General features: G+C 49.8%; 1 protein-coding gene across 2 annotated transcripts in view; it reads right to left on the bottom strand.

Moving 5' to 3' along the window:
• Window positions 1-16,126, bottom strand: part of PPP2R5D (protein phosphatase 2 regulatory subunit B'delta) — a 28,006-nt gene extending 11,880 nt beyond the window's left edge. Inside the window, exons 1-9 of one of the 2 annotated variants that reach the window (XM_010167088.1) lie at window positions 16,091-16,126; window positions 9,114-9,285; window positions 7,747-7,946; window positions 7,243-7,353; window positions 5,352-5,444; window positions 4,715-4,845; window positions 4,257-4,316; window positions 3,479-3,587; window positions 2,562-2,615 (exon numbers count right to left, since the gene is read on the bottom strand). In XM_010167088.1, the coding sequence (XP_010165390.1) occupies window positions 2,562-2,615; window positions 3,479-3,587; window positions 4,257-4,316; window positions 4,715-4,845; window positions 5,352-5,444; window positions 7,243-7,353; window positions 7,747-7,815 (627 nt within the window). In that variant the 5' untranslated portion in view covers window positions 7,816-7,946; window positions 9,114-9,285; window positions 16,091-16,126. Of the gene's footprint in view, window positions 1-2,561; window positions 2,616-3,478; window positions 3,588-4,256; window positions 4,317-4,714; window positions 4,846-5,351; window positions 5,445-7,242; window positions 7,354-7,746; window positions 7,947-9,113; window positions 9,310-16,090 lie in introns of those variants that run through there. The other variant, XM_010167089.1, reaches the window with a different exon arrangement.
• Window positions 16,127-16,321: the final 195 nt, after the last annotated feature.

Below are 16,321 nucleotides of genomic sequence, written 5' to 3'. Positions count from 1 at the left end.
GAGCTTAGATCCACTTTTTTCCCCAAACACAGCTTAACACAGAATGCTCAAACCAGAGTGGGCAGCAGCTGGCAGATGGTGCAGAGCAACCATGGAAGATCAACTAACAAAATTGGAAATGCTATGGAGAAGGTCACTGAGGAATCATCATTCAATACACCACAAAGCTTGAACACTGGGGAGCACCTAATAAAAAATGCAACAGACAGGTTTGGGACAAGGAAAAGGAAATACCACGTCACACAAAAGTAAATGGATTACAGAGCTCATTCTTGCAAGACTTCGTGGAGACTCAAAGTCCAAGAAGGCTCCAGAAGTGGGTAGACAAGTTTACGGAGGTTACACCTAATGGTAATTATTAAATATGATGATGTAGATGCAACTTATGGCTGAGTAAACTATTGCTTACAAAATACGGGAAGAATATATTAGGAGAAGGGCTATATCCCACTTTATTTATTTTTAATATTGCTTCCTTCCCTATCCATCTGCTTCTAGACACTGTCAAAGGCAGGATTCAAGACCCTGCAGACCTTCACTCTGTTGGAGCTATTGGTATGGCATTTACAGAAATGCTGACTCGGCAGACACTAGATTCACACACAAGTGGTGGTAGGAATTGCTCTTTCACACTCTGTGTACTTCAGCAACCTGATCCTGAAGCCAGAACTCAAGAGGAAGTTCACAGCAGTGGAGGAACAGTAGTGGGCAGTGCAACAGCAAGATTATAAACATCTGAGCATGATGTTTCCACCAACTCAAGGCTTGAGAAGCCAAAAGTTTGGTATCCTCAGTGTTTGTCATTACTCATGTCTGCCATTCAGGCAAGAGTTAGCTTCAGTGACTCAGATGTAATTTCTCCTACAGCTAAGGCGGTGCGAGGTGTGTCGAGCCTGTCTCCGGTGTTACTGAGCACATCTGAGGCCTTGCTCACCTGGCAGTCATTCAGACTGCTGCTAACACAAGAGCTACCATGTCAAGCCTTGCTGAGCAAGCTTCTGGGAGGCCCACTCCAAGCAAGTGAGGACCTAGTGAGTGATCTGGCCTCCTTCCAGCACTGGTGGCAACATCTCCTAGTGCATCCAGAGCCTTGCTGATACACAAGCCCTGTAATTCTTCAAGATTTCAATAACCCCAGTCATGGCAGGAGTCTATTCAAAACCTTCACAAGCAGGATGCTTCAACAGGACACAACCTGTGGTGATATGGCCTTGGTATGTCTGATTGAGACCCACTGAACATAATGAAATTGGGTCATCCCACTGCTTTCCACAAGCACCAAACCAGACCTGGGTCTCTAATTCAGGGGCCACTAACCCATTACCCAGGAAGCAGTGACGACCTGTGGAGCTTTACTATTTGAATGAGCTGTAAAATGAATCCTGGAAATACTGACAGATTTCTGTTCCTCTCTTCTCCCTCATCCTACAGTAAGTGCTTTGGCAGGAGGCTGTTGGGCTGGATGTCAGCCACAGGAACTACTCAGCAAGATCAGGAAGCTACTTTACGCAGTTTGTTTCAGAGCAGGCTTTTGGGAACACAGGAAATGGAGGACCCACATTTAAAGCAAAAGCTGGGAGGTCTGCTTCAGCACTGCTGGTGTCAGAGCTGAGGAGCCAGAAAGCTGGCAACAGCTGACCAGCTTCCACCAAGCACAGTCAGGCTCACCACGAACACACACATTTCAGTCAGAGAACAGAACGACCCCAGCCAGCGTTACTTATTAAAAGCTCACACTTTCTGGTGCTCCCTGCGACAGTGACACAAGCACGCGTTCTTTGGCCATCTGCTGTTTTGAGGCTGTGAAGCTCAGCTCTGTAGAAGACATTTCCTGGCCTGCAGTGGGTGGAGAAACACTTGTCTCTTTGCTTGCACCCTCTGCCAAGCAGGCATATAGCCTGGTTAACACTGCAGGTCTGTGCAGCCAGTAACTGGAATATGTGAGGTCCCCTTCTACACTGCTCACATATTTCAGAACCTGTTGTTTCCCAGCACTACCTTCTGAACGAAAATGTGTCTACAATGTGGCTTAACACTGTGGAGGTAGCAAACTGATGCTAGAGCAGAAAGGAGAATACTTTCATCAAGGAACACTGGCTTGCCTAACTAGAACTTTGTGTCCCAGGTTCCTAAACTCATCCACACAGTTTTTCAGCCAACTCCATCAGTCTGGAGTGAACCCTTACTGTTTCAGGGTCTCCACGAGCTAACACTCGTTCCATCAGATATCAGATGGCCATGTGTTTTGTCTCTGCAGCATCTGTCACTTGCTGAAAGCTCTGCCCTGAAAGGACAGCTTGGTATAGTGTTCCTTCTGCTACACCAAGACCTGAAGCACAAAGGAAGCCCATCTTTCTGAAGCTCTCAGGAGATAATGCTGAAGGCTTACACATGAGCAGCACAGCCCCTTCTGCCCACAGGGTACCAGGCAAATCCAGTAAACAACCCAGTTGCCTCCCAGACTCTTTAGCCTTTTTTCACCCTCGCTGTACTCTAAGGAAGCCGTGAAGCTTTTTGGGACTTGATTGACACACAGAGGTTAAGCAAGCAAGGTTACTCACTGGCTCTGTCAAGCTGCTGTCTTTCTCCAAGAACTGGACAACACAGTACGCCAACTGTAGGAAAAAAAACATGGCAAGATTAGAGCTTCCTCAAGTGTACCTGAGATTGAAGTGCCACCAGCACCCTAGGCTGGAAGTCACCTTCCACAGTGTGTGTGATGAGCAGACAATTGCAGCTCCAAACAAATCCAGTTCTGATGGCAAGTGAAGGTTCCAAGACCAAGCAGGCAGGGTCTGAGCTCATTATATTCGTGCAACACAAAGGATAAAACTTGAGCCACCTAGAGCAGTCTGCAGCTAATACATTCAAATGCAAGCACAGCTGCACACATGGGAAAGAACAAACCTGACTGTCACAAAGCCCTGCCTCATAGAAACAAGGCTGGGAGAACAGACATCAGCTGCTCAGCACCCATACTTTCTCACTTGCTAGCCTGAGTCCTGATCTTCTCTACTCTTCCATTATGCATTCTAAATTGGAAGAAATTAATCTCTATACCAGCCTAGCAGCCCAGCACACTGATTTCTCTGCATATCTCAGCGGTGACTAAGAGCTGACACACCACATGCACAGGCTGATGACTGCAGCTTGGAATTTTACCTCTCTGGTTTCAGCAGGGCCCCAATATTTCACAAACTTCCAGCACAAAAAGGCAAAGCAGGTCACAGCATGAAGTCAGCAGGTAATGGCAGGATACTTTCTTATCAGCCAGTGGCAAAAAATCTATATACAGGTCCAGGCACCGCACGGCTGGGACAAACCACCACAGTCAGGGACCAGTGCAGAGCCCAAAACATCTCACAGCAAGAACTCTGTACAAGGCAGTAACGCAGCCCGATGGATAGCTATAAGCAAGTTTGAACAATGGCTCTTGCAAGAATCACATTCTGCCCTGGGAACTTGAAGCTCTTCTCACCTGTGGGTGGTAGACACTGAGAGACTTCACTTTGTGCAGTGGTAACAAGACCCTGATGAGGAACATCTTGTGCTCTTCCTTCAGAGGCAAAGCAAATCCATTGATTATGCTGAGAAGAAACAAGAGGCCTGTTAACATCTTTACCCAGCAGAAATACAGTATCTCTCACCTCAAAAGCATCAGTGGCTTGCCCTAGCTCTTATCAGTCACTTAAGAAAGCCCCCACCAGAAGAAGCGTGGCCTCTGGGGCCCAACCTGCATACCATGCTCAGCAAGAGTGCTTCCACAGCAGGGAAATGCCTCTCATGGGGCCCAGGCTCTGCTCTGTCCTGTGCCACACATATTTAAGCAGAGCCTCTGGGGAAGGCCAGCAAAGAGACAGCCCAGTCCTCAAGGCTCGTACTTTAGAGCAGGAGGATGGCAGCATAAGAGAGGGCTGCAAACAAAAGGGCAGTTGGAGCCATGGAGAAGGCTGCCCACTGCTAAGGCTTCTCAGGGCTGTGAGGAACTCTTCTCTTTTACTGCCTGCTGAGGCAAGATTGCAAGTGTGACTGGACTCGAAAGAACAGGAGACAAATCTGGGTAGGAGGAGACTACCACTGCGTTTATCAGCAGGTTGGAAAGTGCTTTCACTGTGTGCTTTGTCAGATTAAAATCCTCTGGAAGAAGTGGCTCCTACAAAAAGTGATGAAGGAAGGCACTGCCAGCTCACAAAGCACACTGGACTGGGAGGTCTCAGTCACTGTGGGCCCTCTGGGACTTCCAAAAGTGCCCTTACCTTCCCAGGATCTCCAGCAGCTCTGCAATCCCATTGTGGTGCTCCGTTTCATAGATGAACCTAAAGAGAAAAATGAGAGGTTATTGCCAAATGCTGGATACACTGTGATAAGCAAAAGGAAGAAGAAACACTGGAGATGGGAAGTTTCCTAGCAAATAACAGAACTCCAAGATGGCAGAGCAAGGTGTAAGAGACACAACGAAACAAATTCATGGACTCCAGATCAGCTAAAGCTCACAGGTCACAACATTTGCTACACGTGCTGAAGACAGCTCTATCACATCCTCACTGCTCTTAAGCACAGGTGAATGTTTTCCCTACCAAAGCAGTGTGACATAACCGAGTCACTTAGCTAATCACAGTCTGGATCAGAGAGAATCACAGCCTAGTGCCCCAAATTTATCTCACTGGCTTGTCCCACTCACTCACTAGGCCAGTGGCACTAAGAAACATATCACCTGTAAAATATATTGTTGATCTGCCGCCTCACATACGCTCGCAGACCCAGGAACTTCCCGTAGATCCTGTGCAGAATAGTCTTCAGGAAGTCTCGTTCCCTGGGGTCTTCACTGTCAAAGAGATCCAGCAGCTGTGGGGAGAGAAATTCAGTCAGTGTCTGCATGCTGCCTGTCTGGACAAAGCTACCAGCAACACTGGGCACTAGGTACTGCTCTGGCTCGGCAAACGTGGCTCTTTCAGTTGAGAGATGCCTTCAGCACCCTGAGCACAGTGGCTGCTTCCCTGAAACACACAGCCTCCTACTCACAAACTGGAACCATCAGCACTTCTTTCGTCTCCAGAAGCACAGTGATGCCCTGCACACTCTACAAAGCTGCGTGTCCCCCCTCATTTTCCCTGCAAGGCCCCCAGTGCCCCTCTCCGCTTGTACAATGAGTGTTGAGTTCCAGGGACTACAGCTCACACACACTCTTGCCCTGCACAAAGAATTCTGGCTGCTCATTCAAGACTAGACAAAGGAAAAAAGAAAACCCACATCATCAAGTGCCTGCTGACAGAGCTGGACTGTTTGCATAACACCTTGACCAAAATCTGCTGCATGTCCTTCATTAAGTGTCAGGGGCGATCATTACTTACAGACAGTACAAACTTCTGGTCAATGTACTTCTTGGCTACATTTGGTTGAAAGTCAGGTGATTCCAGGAACCGGAGGAAGAACTCATACACCAGCTATGGGGGGAAAAGAAAACATCACTTAATAATCCCCCGGTCCTCTCATTAGTGTTTACTTCAGATTTTAAATGTTTTCCTTCGCCTCAAGGATTCGGGAAAAGGCTGAGAAGCCTGAATGGGACCACAGAAAACACAGGAACCTGTGTTTCACCACCCAGTGGGATCAACTCAGCTACCACTGCTCTGACAGGCAAGGGCCAGCAGCACGTATCTGGCCAAGTCTGCATGAGATCTCACCACCTCAGATCCCACCAAAGACAACAGCCACCTACTCAGAGGCAGACACGAGGCCTGGGAAACCCTTCTCCCACCTTCAGTGCATGGACAGAAACCTTGAGAAGAAATGGCAAAGGTTCAGGCTTCATTGGAAGCCCGTGGGACACACCAAAGAAAAGCAGAGAAATTAAACAAACCCCAGGAAAACATGTTGTGTCCTCTGCCTCCTGGGGACTGACTCCAGATTGCCTCAGTCCTGCTAAGCCATGCGAGCTGCACGCTTTGTCCCCCTTGGACCACAAAGGGCAGCTTGCTTTAGGAAGGCTGTCAGTGTTGAAACAGCAACTTCTGCTCCTGCTATCCTCCTGAGGGATGAGTCCATTCCAGGGCTGACCCTGCCTAGTGCACCTGAGGGGCCATGAGACCAAACAAGAGCGCCACATCCCAAAGGTCTGACTCTGGAATTGAAGGAGCTATGGGGACACCCATCTACAGGTAGGGCCCAGCTGCTGAGGACAGCAGCACAGAGGAAACTGAGGTCATAGTCAGAAAGCTCAGTACACACTTGCCACAAATCCATGCTGCCTGCTGCTGACTTAACTCTGAGAAACAAATGCTTCTGAGCATTCACAGCACTCTGCTGCTGAGAACACACCATTTCTATGGACACTCACATCCCTATGTCAACTGCAGCAGCAAGAAGTGATTAACCACTGCTGCAGAACTGCACCTTATTTCCTTTCTGTATTTTCTGCTTCATTCTGCAGCACCTGGCTCTTGTTCTGCCTTTGTCTGCTTGACAACACGTTCCTGTGGAAGTGCCTAGGGAGACCCCCATAAGCTGACCTCCTGGACTTCCACTGCTGAGCTCTGCTAAACCATGCTCACTCTTGCTTTTATAACCCTTGTCACCTAGTTTGTCTTAATGTCTATTTCCCAGGACACAGCCTAATGGAAGGATCCTTGGCTCCCTTCCCCTCTTCCTCCCCTCCAGTTCCCTATCTTTTCTGGTCAAACCTTTGCTCCCGGTTAATGCAGCTGAATTACATCCAGCATACAGGAGATGTTAGCAGGTGCCAGCACAGGCTTAGCTTTGGCACCAAGCAGTCCTCTTCCTCCATGTGCCTCCCAGGGAGCTGGGCAAGGAGAGGAGTGCTGAAGCAGACAGGGATGCTGCTGAAGACCAGAGGACAAGGGCTCTTCAGTCTTCAGGAGGGACATTAACACTGCTGGGAACTGCTTCTTACATAGGCAATATGGCACAACTCCCTCACTCCCACCAAAGTGTTCGCTCCCAGCCTACCTCAGGGCCATGTGGGACTACAGCCATCTGCAGGTGAATGTTGCACACAGCCAGCAGCCTGTTTCCAGGACACCCCTGCTACCTGCATTGCCTACAAGCCACCTCTGACCCATGGGTGGCAGGCCTGGTCTCTCCCTGTCCCCACACCAGCAACCCTGCTGCTGCAGGCTGGGGAAGCAGCCAGCGGCAGGGCTGGCAGGATCCAGCACTACATGGACTCTTGAATTCCTGGAGACAAATTCAACAGATCTATATCCTCCCCCTCCTCCTCCTCACCTGAAGGTGCGGCCAGGCAGCCTCTAATGTAGGCTCATCTTCCTCAGGGTCAAACTCCGCGCCTGTGGGATTGGATGATGGCGGGAGCGTCCGGAAGAGGTTCACTGAAAACTGAGGTGAGTGAAAAGGTATATGAATGACATCCCTGCACCTCACCATGGTCCTTCCCGTAGAAAATCCTTCACTGCAGAGCAACACATTGTGATTTGCCATAGCTGTGCCCACAAACAGATCCCTCCCTAGAGGCAGTAGGGCTACAGTCTGCATATGAACTCCAGGAGTGCACTCCGTGCTAGGGACAAGAGCTTCCACCTCTCCCTACACCAGGCACTGTCACCTCCCACCCCCTCGCTTCTTCTCTTTCTGGGGGTGGGCAGGTAATAAGGAGTGGGTAGGACTGAGGTCATACTCCTCTCTGACAAATCCCTATCCCCTGCTCCCCCCATGCTTCTGCACAGTCCCTATTTCTTTGGTACACAAGCACATACTGGCCCCACGTCCTACCATGATAACAGCTTCAGGATAGATGGCCTCAGTGACAACATCACGGTTGTGTGTGATGTATTCCACCATCTCGTTGAGACCTGCTCGTTTCACCTCCTTGAACTTCAGGTCACTGAGGGGGTCAGAGATGAAGTCAAAAAGCACGCAGCACTGACGCAGCTTCTGGATGAAAAGCTCTTCTCGTTCGTGTGGAGGAGCATCTGTCGGAGAAAGCAGGATTGTCTGTCCTTGGAGACAGGCAGAACATCTTCCTGGTTTGCCCAGGTATCAGTGTAGTTTGCTCTCCGTCCTGCACTCCCCCTCCCCTGTCACAGTCCCCCTTGAGCTGGTGGGGGAAGAGGGAGAGGCAGGGCTATCCCTGCTGTGGAGATGGGACAGTGGAAGCAGAGGGATTGCAAGGCTTCTGCAGCAACTATCCCGTCAGGCTATTTCAAACATGGCAGCAGTTTCTGATCTGATAAGCATTGATCTCTTCCCAACACAAGGCACATTAGAAAAGAACTCACTTAACTAGCTCCCATCACAGAGCAGTGACACCCACGCCCTGCACCCCACAGTCACAAAGGGAGCCGGGCAGAGCACACTGTAGGCTAACTTTCCTCCCAGACAGCAACCCAGAAGAGAGGGGCCAAGGTGGCAGAGGTCCTATATTAACAACATTTGCTCTTTGATATGTTGCCACTGGAAACTATGCACTGCTAAGGCCAGTCAGGCAAACTTATCTCTCGCTTGCAGAATGGCTGCTGACCTGCAAAGCAGTCGCCCTTCCTAAAAGGACTGCCTGTTCCCGTGAGCAATGTCAGCAATGGGTCTGGCTGAGTGACTGCTGAAAATGCTTTCTCCTGGTCTGCACTTAGGGCATATTTAATTGCACCATTATCTAGACCAACTGCTAATGTTGGGTAATTGCCCTAATGTGGATAAGCTCAATAGCACTACCAGAATTTGCAGTGGAAACACAGGGAGGAGGAGGAGGAGGCTTGGTCCTCTCCGAGGAACAGGTGGCTGTAGGACCCAAGAGCAGTCTGCACCAAGGTCTCTGCACTTCACCACCTTCCTGCACAATCTGCTGAAGAATCTGAGGCAATCCTAAGAACATGTAAGCACGAGGGTTTAAATCAGTTCAAATGGGAAGGTAAGTATTAGACTTTACATTGAGCATCCTCCTTTTCTTTTAGGCTATCCATTGATTCTCAACCTGCTGCCAAGCCAAGCACCTTTCCCAGAGCCATCCCTGCCGCACTGCTGGCAGAAGGTTAGCAGGACACTGCCGGGGTCATTTTGGGAAAAGCCCTTACACCACTGCACTCAGCCTGGAGAAGGCACAGCTTGTCACGCAGGTCACCCTCACCCCACAGCTTCTTTACCTTTAAGTGCTGGGAGCTTTTGCAGTTCCCGGTTTTTGCTCAGATTGAAGCGAGAAGAGCTGTGCCGACGCTCCTTCTTCACAATCTGGGGTCCCCCCGAGTACTTAATCTTATTCAGCTGGGTTGGTGGGGGAGCGCTGTTACTGGGCCGCTTATTTGAAGTTGTCTGCTGCTGTTGCTGCTGTGGCTGCTGCTGAGGCTGCTGGGCCTGGTGAGGGAGAAGAGAGTAAGACAACTCATAAGCTTTTACCTACGAGCTTCACAAGCAATCAGATCCCATCAGCATCTTCTTGGACTGAAGAAACAGGGCAGGTTTTTCACTGTTGCACTTGCTGGTGCAGTGCACCTCACCCACTCCTGCAGGGCTCTAGACCCTTGGGTCGCATACGTGGCATACCTGCAAAGTGAACATCAGTTTTACTCACATCTGCAAGGTACCACAGAGACAGCAGAGATTCTCAGCACACCAGGTGCAAGGGATATGAAAAGCAAAGTGATGTCTTGCAACACGTTACAGGAGTTTGTTGACACCAAAAAGCAGAAATAAGAACTTTCCATGGTGCAAACAGAAATCTCAGTATGCCACTGCCTCTGATTACAGCACTCTGTACAACACACAGGGAACAAGCTGTGAAAACTAGCAAGTTGCTTCCTTATCCTTGTGCAGGGAACTATCTGGGGAAAAGCAAAGCAGCAAGTAGTACAGAGCAGACATGATGGTCCTGGAAAGGCAATGATGAACACCACTAAAATCACTGCTGCATCCACAGACCAGGAGCTGGTAGTATACAGACCACACAGGCCCTACCCAAACCTCAGGTCCCAGGCTGTGGGCTTTCCCAACCCATTCTGGCTGCTCCCTCCATCTCCACCTTGCCTCAGCCTCACTGCTGTCTGGACTTCTCCTGTTGATTTGCTTTCTCCACGTCACCCCCTTTAGCCACACAAACTCTTTGCCTGCACTTTCCTCCAGCAGACATCCTCTCCACTTCATGCTTGTTAAACAGCACTTACAGAAGCACCTTCTTATCTTTAGCAGGTGACCAGAAACTCAAGCCAGTGTTTGCTCAGCTCAGCTGTGCTCTGACCTTGCTGAAGCTCTGATGGTTCAAGTCCCACTTGGTCCATAACGGCTCAATAACTGACCCTTTAACACCACACTGACCCAACTCACGGAAAACTTAACATGGAAGAGGGCAACATCCCGCCAGCAAGCCTATAGCAGAGGGCTCAGCTGGAGACAGCACTCAGCCTACCCTGGCTCTGCTCCATGAGCCCAGCAACGCTCCCTTCCTCAGCTCTGCCACCTCCTTCCTGCTGGCACATGAAGCCAAGGAGCTGCAGGGTGAACCTGTTTAGGACATAACAGGGACAGTGTAATGGATGGGAGCAGAGGGGAGTGAAATCCTTTGCACGTCCCCCCCTCCTTCCCCTGTAAATTCCCAGCTGACACATATAGCACAGTGGTACAAAGGCACATCTCCTCAGAACACAAATCAGGGGGATTTTGAAGAAAAGCACCAGCAGTGCAGAAGCTTATCAGAGCTCTCCTTCAAATGAGATATGGCCAGTCTCTTCCTGTGAGGAGTAGCTGAGCTGCAGCTTAGCTTGCACAGTCCTCACCCTGAACTGAGTCCTGATGGTTTCCAAAGAGGGGCAGCACAGCACTTCAACGCAAGAACAAGAGTTTCTGCACCCACAGCACATGGGAAGACAACAAGGTAGGAATAGGGAAAGCTGCCCACAAGGAAACGCTGCTCTACAGATTAGGATCTGTGGAGCAAGTGCAAAGACTCCCTCTGAAAAACAGTGCCTGATATGAAACACCAATTGTTCTGTCAAGCCACTACTTTGAACCAGAAACCAGAAATATATTGGTTCTGGTCTGGCTCTGCTTGAACGAAATCTTAAGCGGTTCTGTTTCAAGCTCAGCTCCAAGCCGAGGTGGGGCAAGACAAGAAGGTTTAAACTCTCTTCAGTTTAGATTTGATCTGTTTCCTTTCATGCAGCAGCATTGTCCCATGATGGCAGGAGGCAGCAAGATAAGCTTGTGATGAAAACAGCTGTGTCTGCCAGACAAAGCAGGCCTAGACTACAAATGGCAGGCAGTTTATCCTGAACAGTGGTCTCTCCTCGGTTAAGTCAGGCTGAATCCTTGCTGGCAACCTTCCAAGCGTGAGGAGTTCATTCTTCACCCTGAATATCTGGGTATCAGGGCAGCACGAGCCACTCATATGTTGTCCAGATGCTTTTGGGAAGGCTAGTCCTCTACTCTGCATCCCTCTCTTCCACAGGGAAGAGGGTAAAATCTGAATGCTGAGCCACCATGGAGAAAAGATGGTACAGGGAAAAACAAAAGATGCATTGGTGGCCTCACAGGTAACACTGAGGGAAGCAGGACACATGGGTCCTCCTAGATGATGACATGCCTGTGCATTCCCCACCCACCCAGAAATGCCACAGGGAAATCTTCTGAGCATAATGCGTGTGCAGCATGCTAACAGGCTGTGGCCAAACTGCCTTCATCAGGGGGCTGGAAAAGTCCTTGCCACCAAGCTTCTACAGTCTTCGACAGCTAGCATGAAGGGAGACAAAACACAGCTTCAGGTTTAGCTGCTAGTTATTTAAGAAACAGATATACATGTGCAAAAATAACGGAACCAAGTTTGCCAGAGAACATTTGGGAGGTCAGACATACTCTTACGCTGCAGTGCTCAGGGTTTTAGGATGGATTGCTTCTATAGGGACTTCCTGGCATCAAACTGAATACTCTCTGAAAGCTTTCAGGAGGTGCTTCCTGCGGCAGGCCTGCTGTCCTTCCACCTTCAACACCTCCTACCTTGGTCACACAAAATCAGAAGAGGCTTGTTTTAAGTTTCCTGACACTTTCTTCTCTGAAGTTTCCCCCCCTGAAAATATGCAGACTGCTAAAACAGAAAGCTTTTCCCTCAATGCACAGGTATCAACCTCACAGACTGTTTCCCTGACATCAACACCAGCTGACCACTACGTGACTGCAGGCGCACATCTACCTCACCAGGCTCAGCCCCTTCCTGACAGGCAGGGCTCACAGCACCATGGCAGAGCCGGCTGCTTGGGAGACACTGTTTGCCAGTGTCTGTTCGGCTGCACGTGCTGGAGTGACCGGAGGAGAGCACAAAGCTGGTTGCCCGAGCGCGGTGCAGCAGCCCCACCTTTCCCGCTGCGGTGGAGCGGCCGCTCGTGCCAACGTGACGGGCCAGCCCCAGTTGCAACTGCATTTGAACTCATCCAAGCACAGGCTCCCTGGCTTATTAACGCTTCCTCCCCACTGGTTCCCACCACCTCTCCTCCTTGCTGGGAACTTGCCTGCACAAGTCAATGAGCCTCAGGCTCTGGGCTTGCTCTGTGCCATTTCTCTTCACCCCAGACTCCCAGAGACAGAGACCTGCTTCCCCCAGCCACCCTGAGCTGTGCTAGCTTCTCCTCTGCTCTCCTACCCATGCATGACCTCACCTCTGCAGGCACTCCTACTGCAGCTGGGAGCATATCCACTCGGAAAGCCCTTCTGCCTCGCTGGTCCCTTGAGCATCCCCCGCTTGCTAAGCTTCTCAGCCCATATCTGCTCTCAGCTCCTCCTCCTCAGATGACTCTTCCCTTCCCATCCCTCAAGTCACTACCTGCTCTCTTTGTCTGCTGTTAACACAGCTCTCCTATTAAAATCAAGCTCTCTGCTTCAGAAGTAACATCAACACTCTGTAATGCCTGTCTCTGAATAATGAACTCCAGGTACTGCAGTAACAAGCCCCATGGAGATATCTGCAAAACACGTAATACAGCAGCTCAGTGAAAAGGAGCACCCTCTCCCAGAGCTGCAAATCTCATCAGCAAGGCTCCAAACTGCCCTTGAGGCTGGAGAGCAACTCCTCTCTGCTCTTTACTGCTGCTGCTAATCCCTGCTCCCACTTCCAGGTCATTAACTCTCTTCCCCACCCAGCTGCCTCTCCCAGTCTTTCTGGCCAGGAGGAGTAACTCTTTCTCATCCTCCCATTCAAAGCTGCTCTGGTCTCCGACATGATTTCTTTCTTCTCCTTAAATAGCCATGCAGAAATTCTCTCCATTCATATCTTCACCGTGTTCCAGAAGGAATGAACTAAATAAACCTTTTCTTTTGCACTCGCTGCTCTTGTGTTTTCCTCAAAAAAATGCCCCCACAAAGCCAGAGGCTGGCCAAGCTCTGCTGGCTCTTCACCTCAGATAGCTTCACCCTAAGACAGGCATCTAAAAGAGCACTGCACTACTCCTGTACTTACAAGGGAATTCAAGCACTTGCCTTCCCTTGTGGGGATGTGGCTGCTTTTGAACATATCTGCCCTTCCAGATGAGCTCCACTAAAAGCTCCTTCGCTGCGGAGAACAAAGCACTATGCTTAAGGGTTTCTGGACTGACTCCCACCCTCTTCATCTCCCTCCACAGAGATACCCATAGGAGGTCCTCATCTGCTGCGCTTGCTCAGATCTGTCAAACCAGAGCTGCTCTTCAACAAGCTTTACTCATTCCACCAGCTAGACAACTTGCCTGCAAAACAAGTCACAACTTTCTGGTACCAGGATAAATTAGGGCTGAGTCCTCCCCTGCTCCTTGGCGCGTGGTGTGAGAGAGGAAAGCGCATACTGGAAGGGGGCTACCCAAAGGCCATTTTCCTGCTGCGAGCCCATTAAGCATCTATCGAGATGTGAAGAAAATAGAAAATTCTCTTTGGTGCGCACAACTTTCACCCTAGAAAAAGCAACCAACCAACCCTAACTCCACAGAGAAATTTACAGGGCACAGAAGTCTCACAAGAGCGGCAGAGGCATCCAGGCCAGGCTCAGCCCATCAATCCCACCGGGCAACACCACTCCTGGTGTTCCACGAGTCAAACCACCTCCTGCTGCTGACACGAGAAAGCAGTCTCGCTCACAGCACGCATTACCTAATTCCTCACGGTCCCCCAACATGAAAGTCAAAATACCTTTCTGTGCTTCCTGAAGAGCAGGAAAATCGCATTCAAAGTGGTATACATTTCTTCTTATCAAGCAAAGAGCTCTCTTCCATTCTGCAGCAGAGCACTCCAGAGATGGGAAAACACCAAGAGAGGACAAACTTCACTGCCAACTCAACAGGAAAGGGAGAAGAGACTTGTGGCAGTGCACACGGCAGAGGTGTCTCCTTTCTGCTCTGCTCTCTGTTCCTATGATCAAAGGAGACCCAGCCTTCCATCTTAAAGAAGGGCTGGATTTTGTCTGGAGTATGAGGAAGTGGCTGGGTATGTTTTGTGGGAGGGAAGGTTAGACGCATCCCTTCTAAGTTTCTTCTGCACCCAGGCACAATCAGACATTAGGTGCCATTTCAGGTCACAAGCAGGAAGGCTGTAGCCTGCATTACTCTTCCTTTCTTACTGCGCCGCTTGTAACCAGCAGAGCAGCGCCACAGCCCACCGCTGATGTGGATGTGGACATCAGAGTGCTCTGCTGTGATGGCTATCCATCACCCTCGTGCTGCAAGACCCAGGCTTTGCTTCCTCTTCTCAGAGCCGTGCACTTGGCAGTCAAAGAGTGTCAAATAAATAAAAGGTAAGCCTGACCCCATGACGCCAAGGCAGGAGTTCCCTCAAGTCCTTGGAGCCGAGAGACAGCTCTCCCAGCAAGATGTTTTCAGCTGTATACACAAAATAAAATGTGCAAAGGCCAACACCAGGATGGGATATAAAAAGGAGACCTACAAAACTGCCACCTGCTCCAAGGCAAACAAACTCAGCTTTGGATTCCTTGCTGGCCACACAGCAGGTTAGACATGAGCACGGCTTGGACCTTGAAAGCGAGTGGCTAGTAGTAGGGATATTTTCTGAGGCTCTGCAACACAAACCTATGCTTTGAAGGAGACTCTAAAATAACCTTATTTTGACTACCACCATCCCACTGAACTACAGATTCCTTCCTAGTCTTCATTAGCCCTACATGTCTCCTATCCCCAGTCCTCTAAATTACAAGTGCAACGTGTTCCAGACAAGACTCGAGCACACAGGCTTCTACGGGCACAGAAGTGGCACAGCTTGTTTGCCAAATTGCAGTATTAAAAAACCCAAGCCACACACATACGCATGCTTCCTTGGACACACATACAACGCTCTTCTGAGCCAAGTCTCAAAATCCACAACCGCACTGTTCTGAGTGTTGGACAAACACAAGTCTATCAGAAAAGTTCCAGTTTACCCAAATTTTTGCTAATTCTAAGCATTGCTTATCATATTATCACGTTCTTCTGAGGCCATTCTAACACATCTAAATTGGCAACATCAAAGTTGAGAGGGAATGAGACTCTGCACAGCTGGGAATACAGACTGTGCCTTCTTGTGAGTAATGTCGTGTTCAGCAACAAGGCTGTTACACCAAAGGAGAACCATTTAATCTCCAGCAGTTTACCTCTATTCTTTCAGGTGTCCTAGCCAGATTACTTCCTAATCTCACTCCCCCAGAAAACACCTCAGAAGAACACATTCCTTTTCTATTGCTTCTCACTACCCTCTTGCTCTGACACAAGGTGACAACAGTTTACTGCGCTTTGCTCTGACAGGAGCGAGGAAGCTGCTCCCATCTGTCAGGCTCCCTCCTTCTCGATAACTGCAGCTCTTCCCTCTCTGCAGCCAACTTTATGACGCTCTGCCCATCTCTGGGAGCAGCGCTTGCCGTCAGCTTCATGCCAGATCTCTTTTTGCAAGGCTGTAGGGTATGAGACTCATCCTGTCTCCTCCACAGTCATCGTTCCCTTTGGACTGACTTTCAAAGGGAACTAACTTCATCTCAACTTTAGTCTTTGCTACCGTCTTCTCTGATTCCTTAAGATCCCAGTGACATACGTTACCTGGCAGAGCAGCCTGAAGCAGCTGGGAAAGGTGTTATTCCTTCTCAAGGATGAGTTGCCCACACACACTGCCGTGTCCAAGGTGAAAGCCTTACCTCTTCCGAATTCTCTGCTCCGCCATCCTTCCCGACGCTGCTGCCGCCGCCTTTTTCCCCCCGCCGCTGCTGCCGCTGCTGCTGCCAGGCTTTGTGGTGCTTTTGGTAGACTTCGGAGACTCCTGAAACCATGAAAACACGTTCAGAGGAAATGTCACTTTGTGCAGAATTTAGGCAGAATCTCTCTGCAGAGTTCAGCTGGCGCCACCACAGACCCACCCCACCGACACC

The sequence above is a fragment of the Antrostomus carolinensis genome, unplaced genomic scaffold (genome assembly GCF_000700745.2).
Source record: "Antrostomus carolinensis isolate BGI_N321 unplaced genomic scaffold, ASM70074v2 scaffold7924, whole genome shotgun sequence".
Classification (NCBI taxonomy): domain Eukaryota; kingdom Metazoa; phylum Chordata; class Aves; order Caprimulgiformes; family Caprimulgidae; genus Antrostomus; species Antrostomus carolinensis.
The sequence above is the reverse complement of the archived record's forward strand: the minus strand, read 5'-3'. Positions and strand labels throughout refer to the sequence as shown.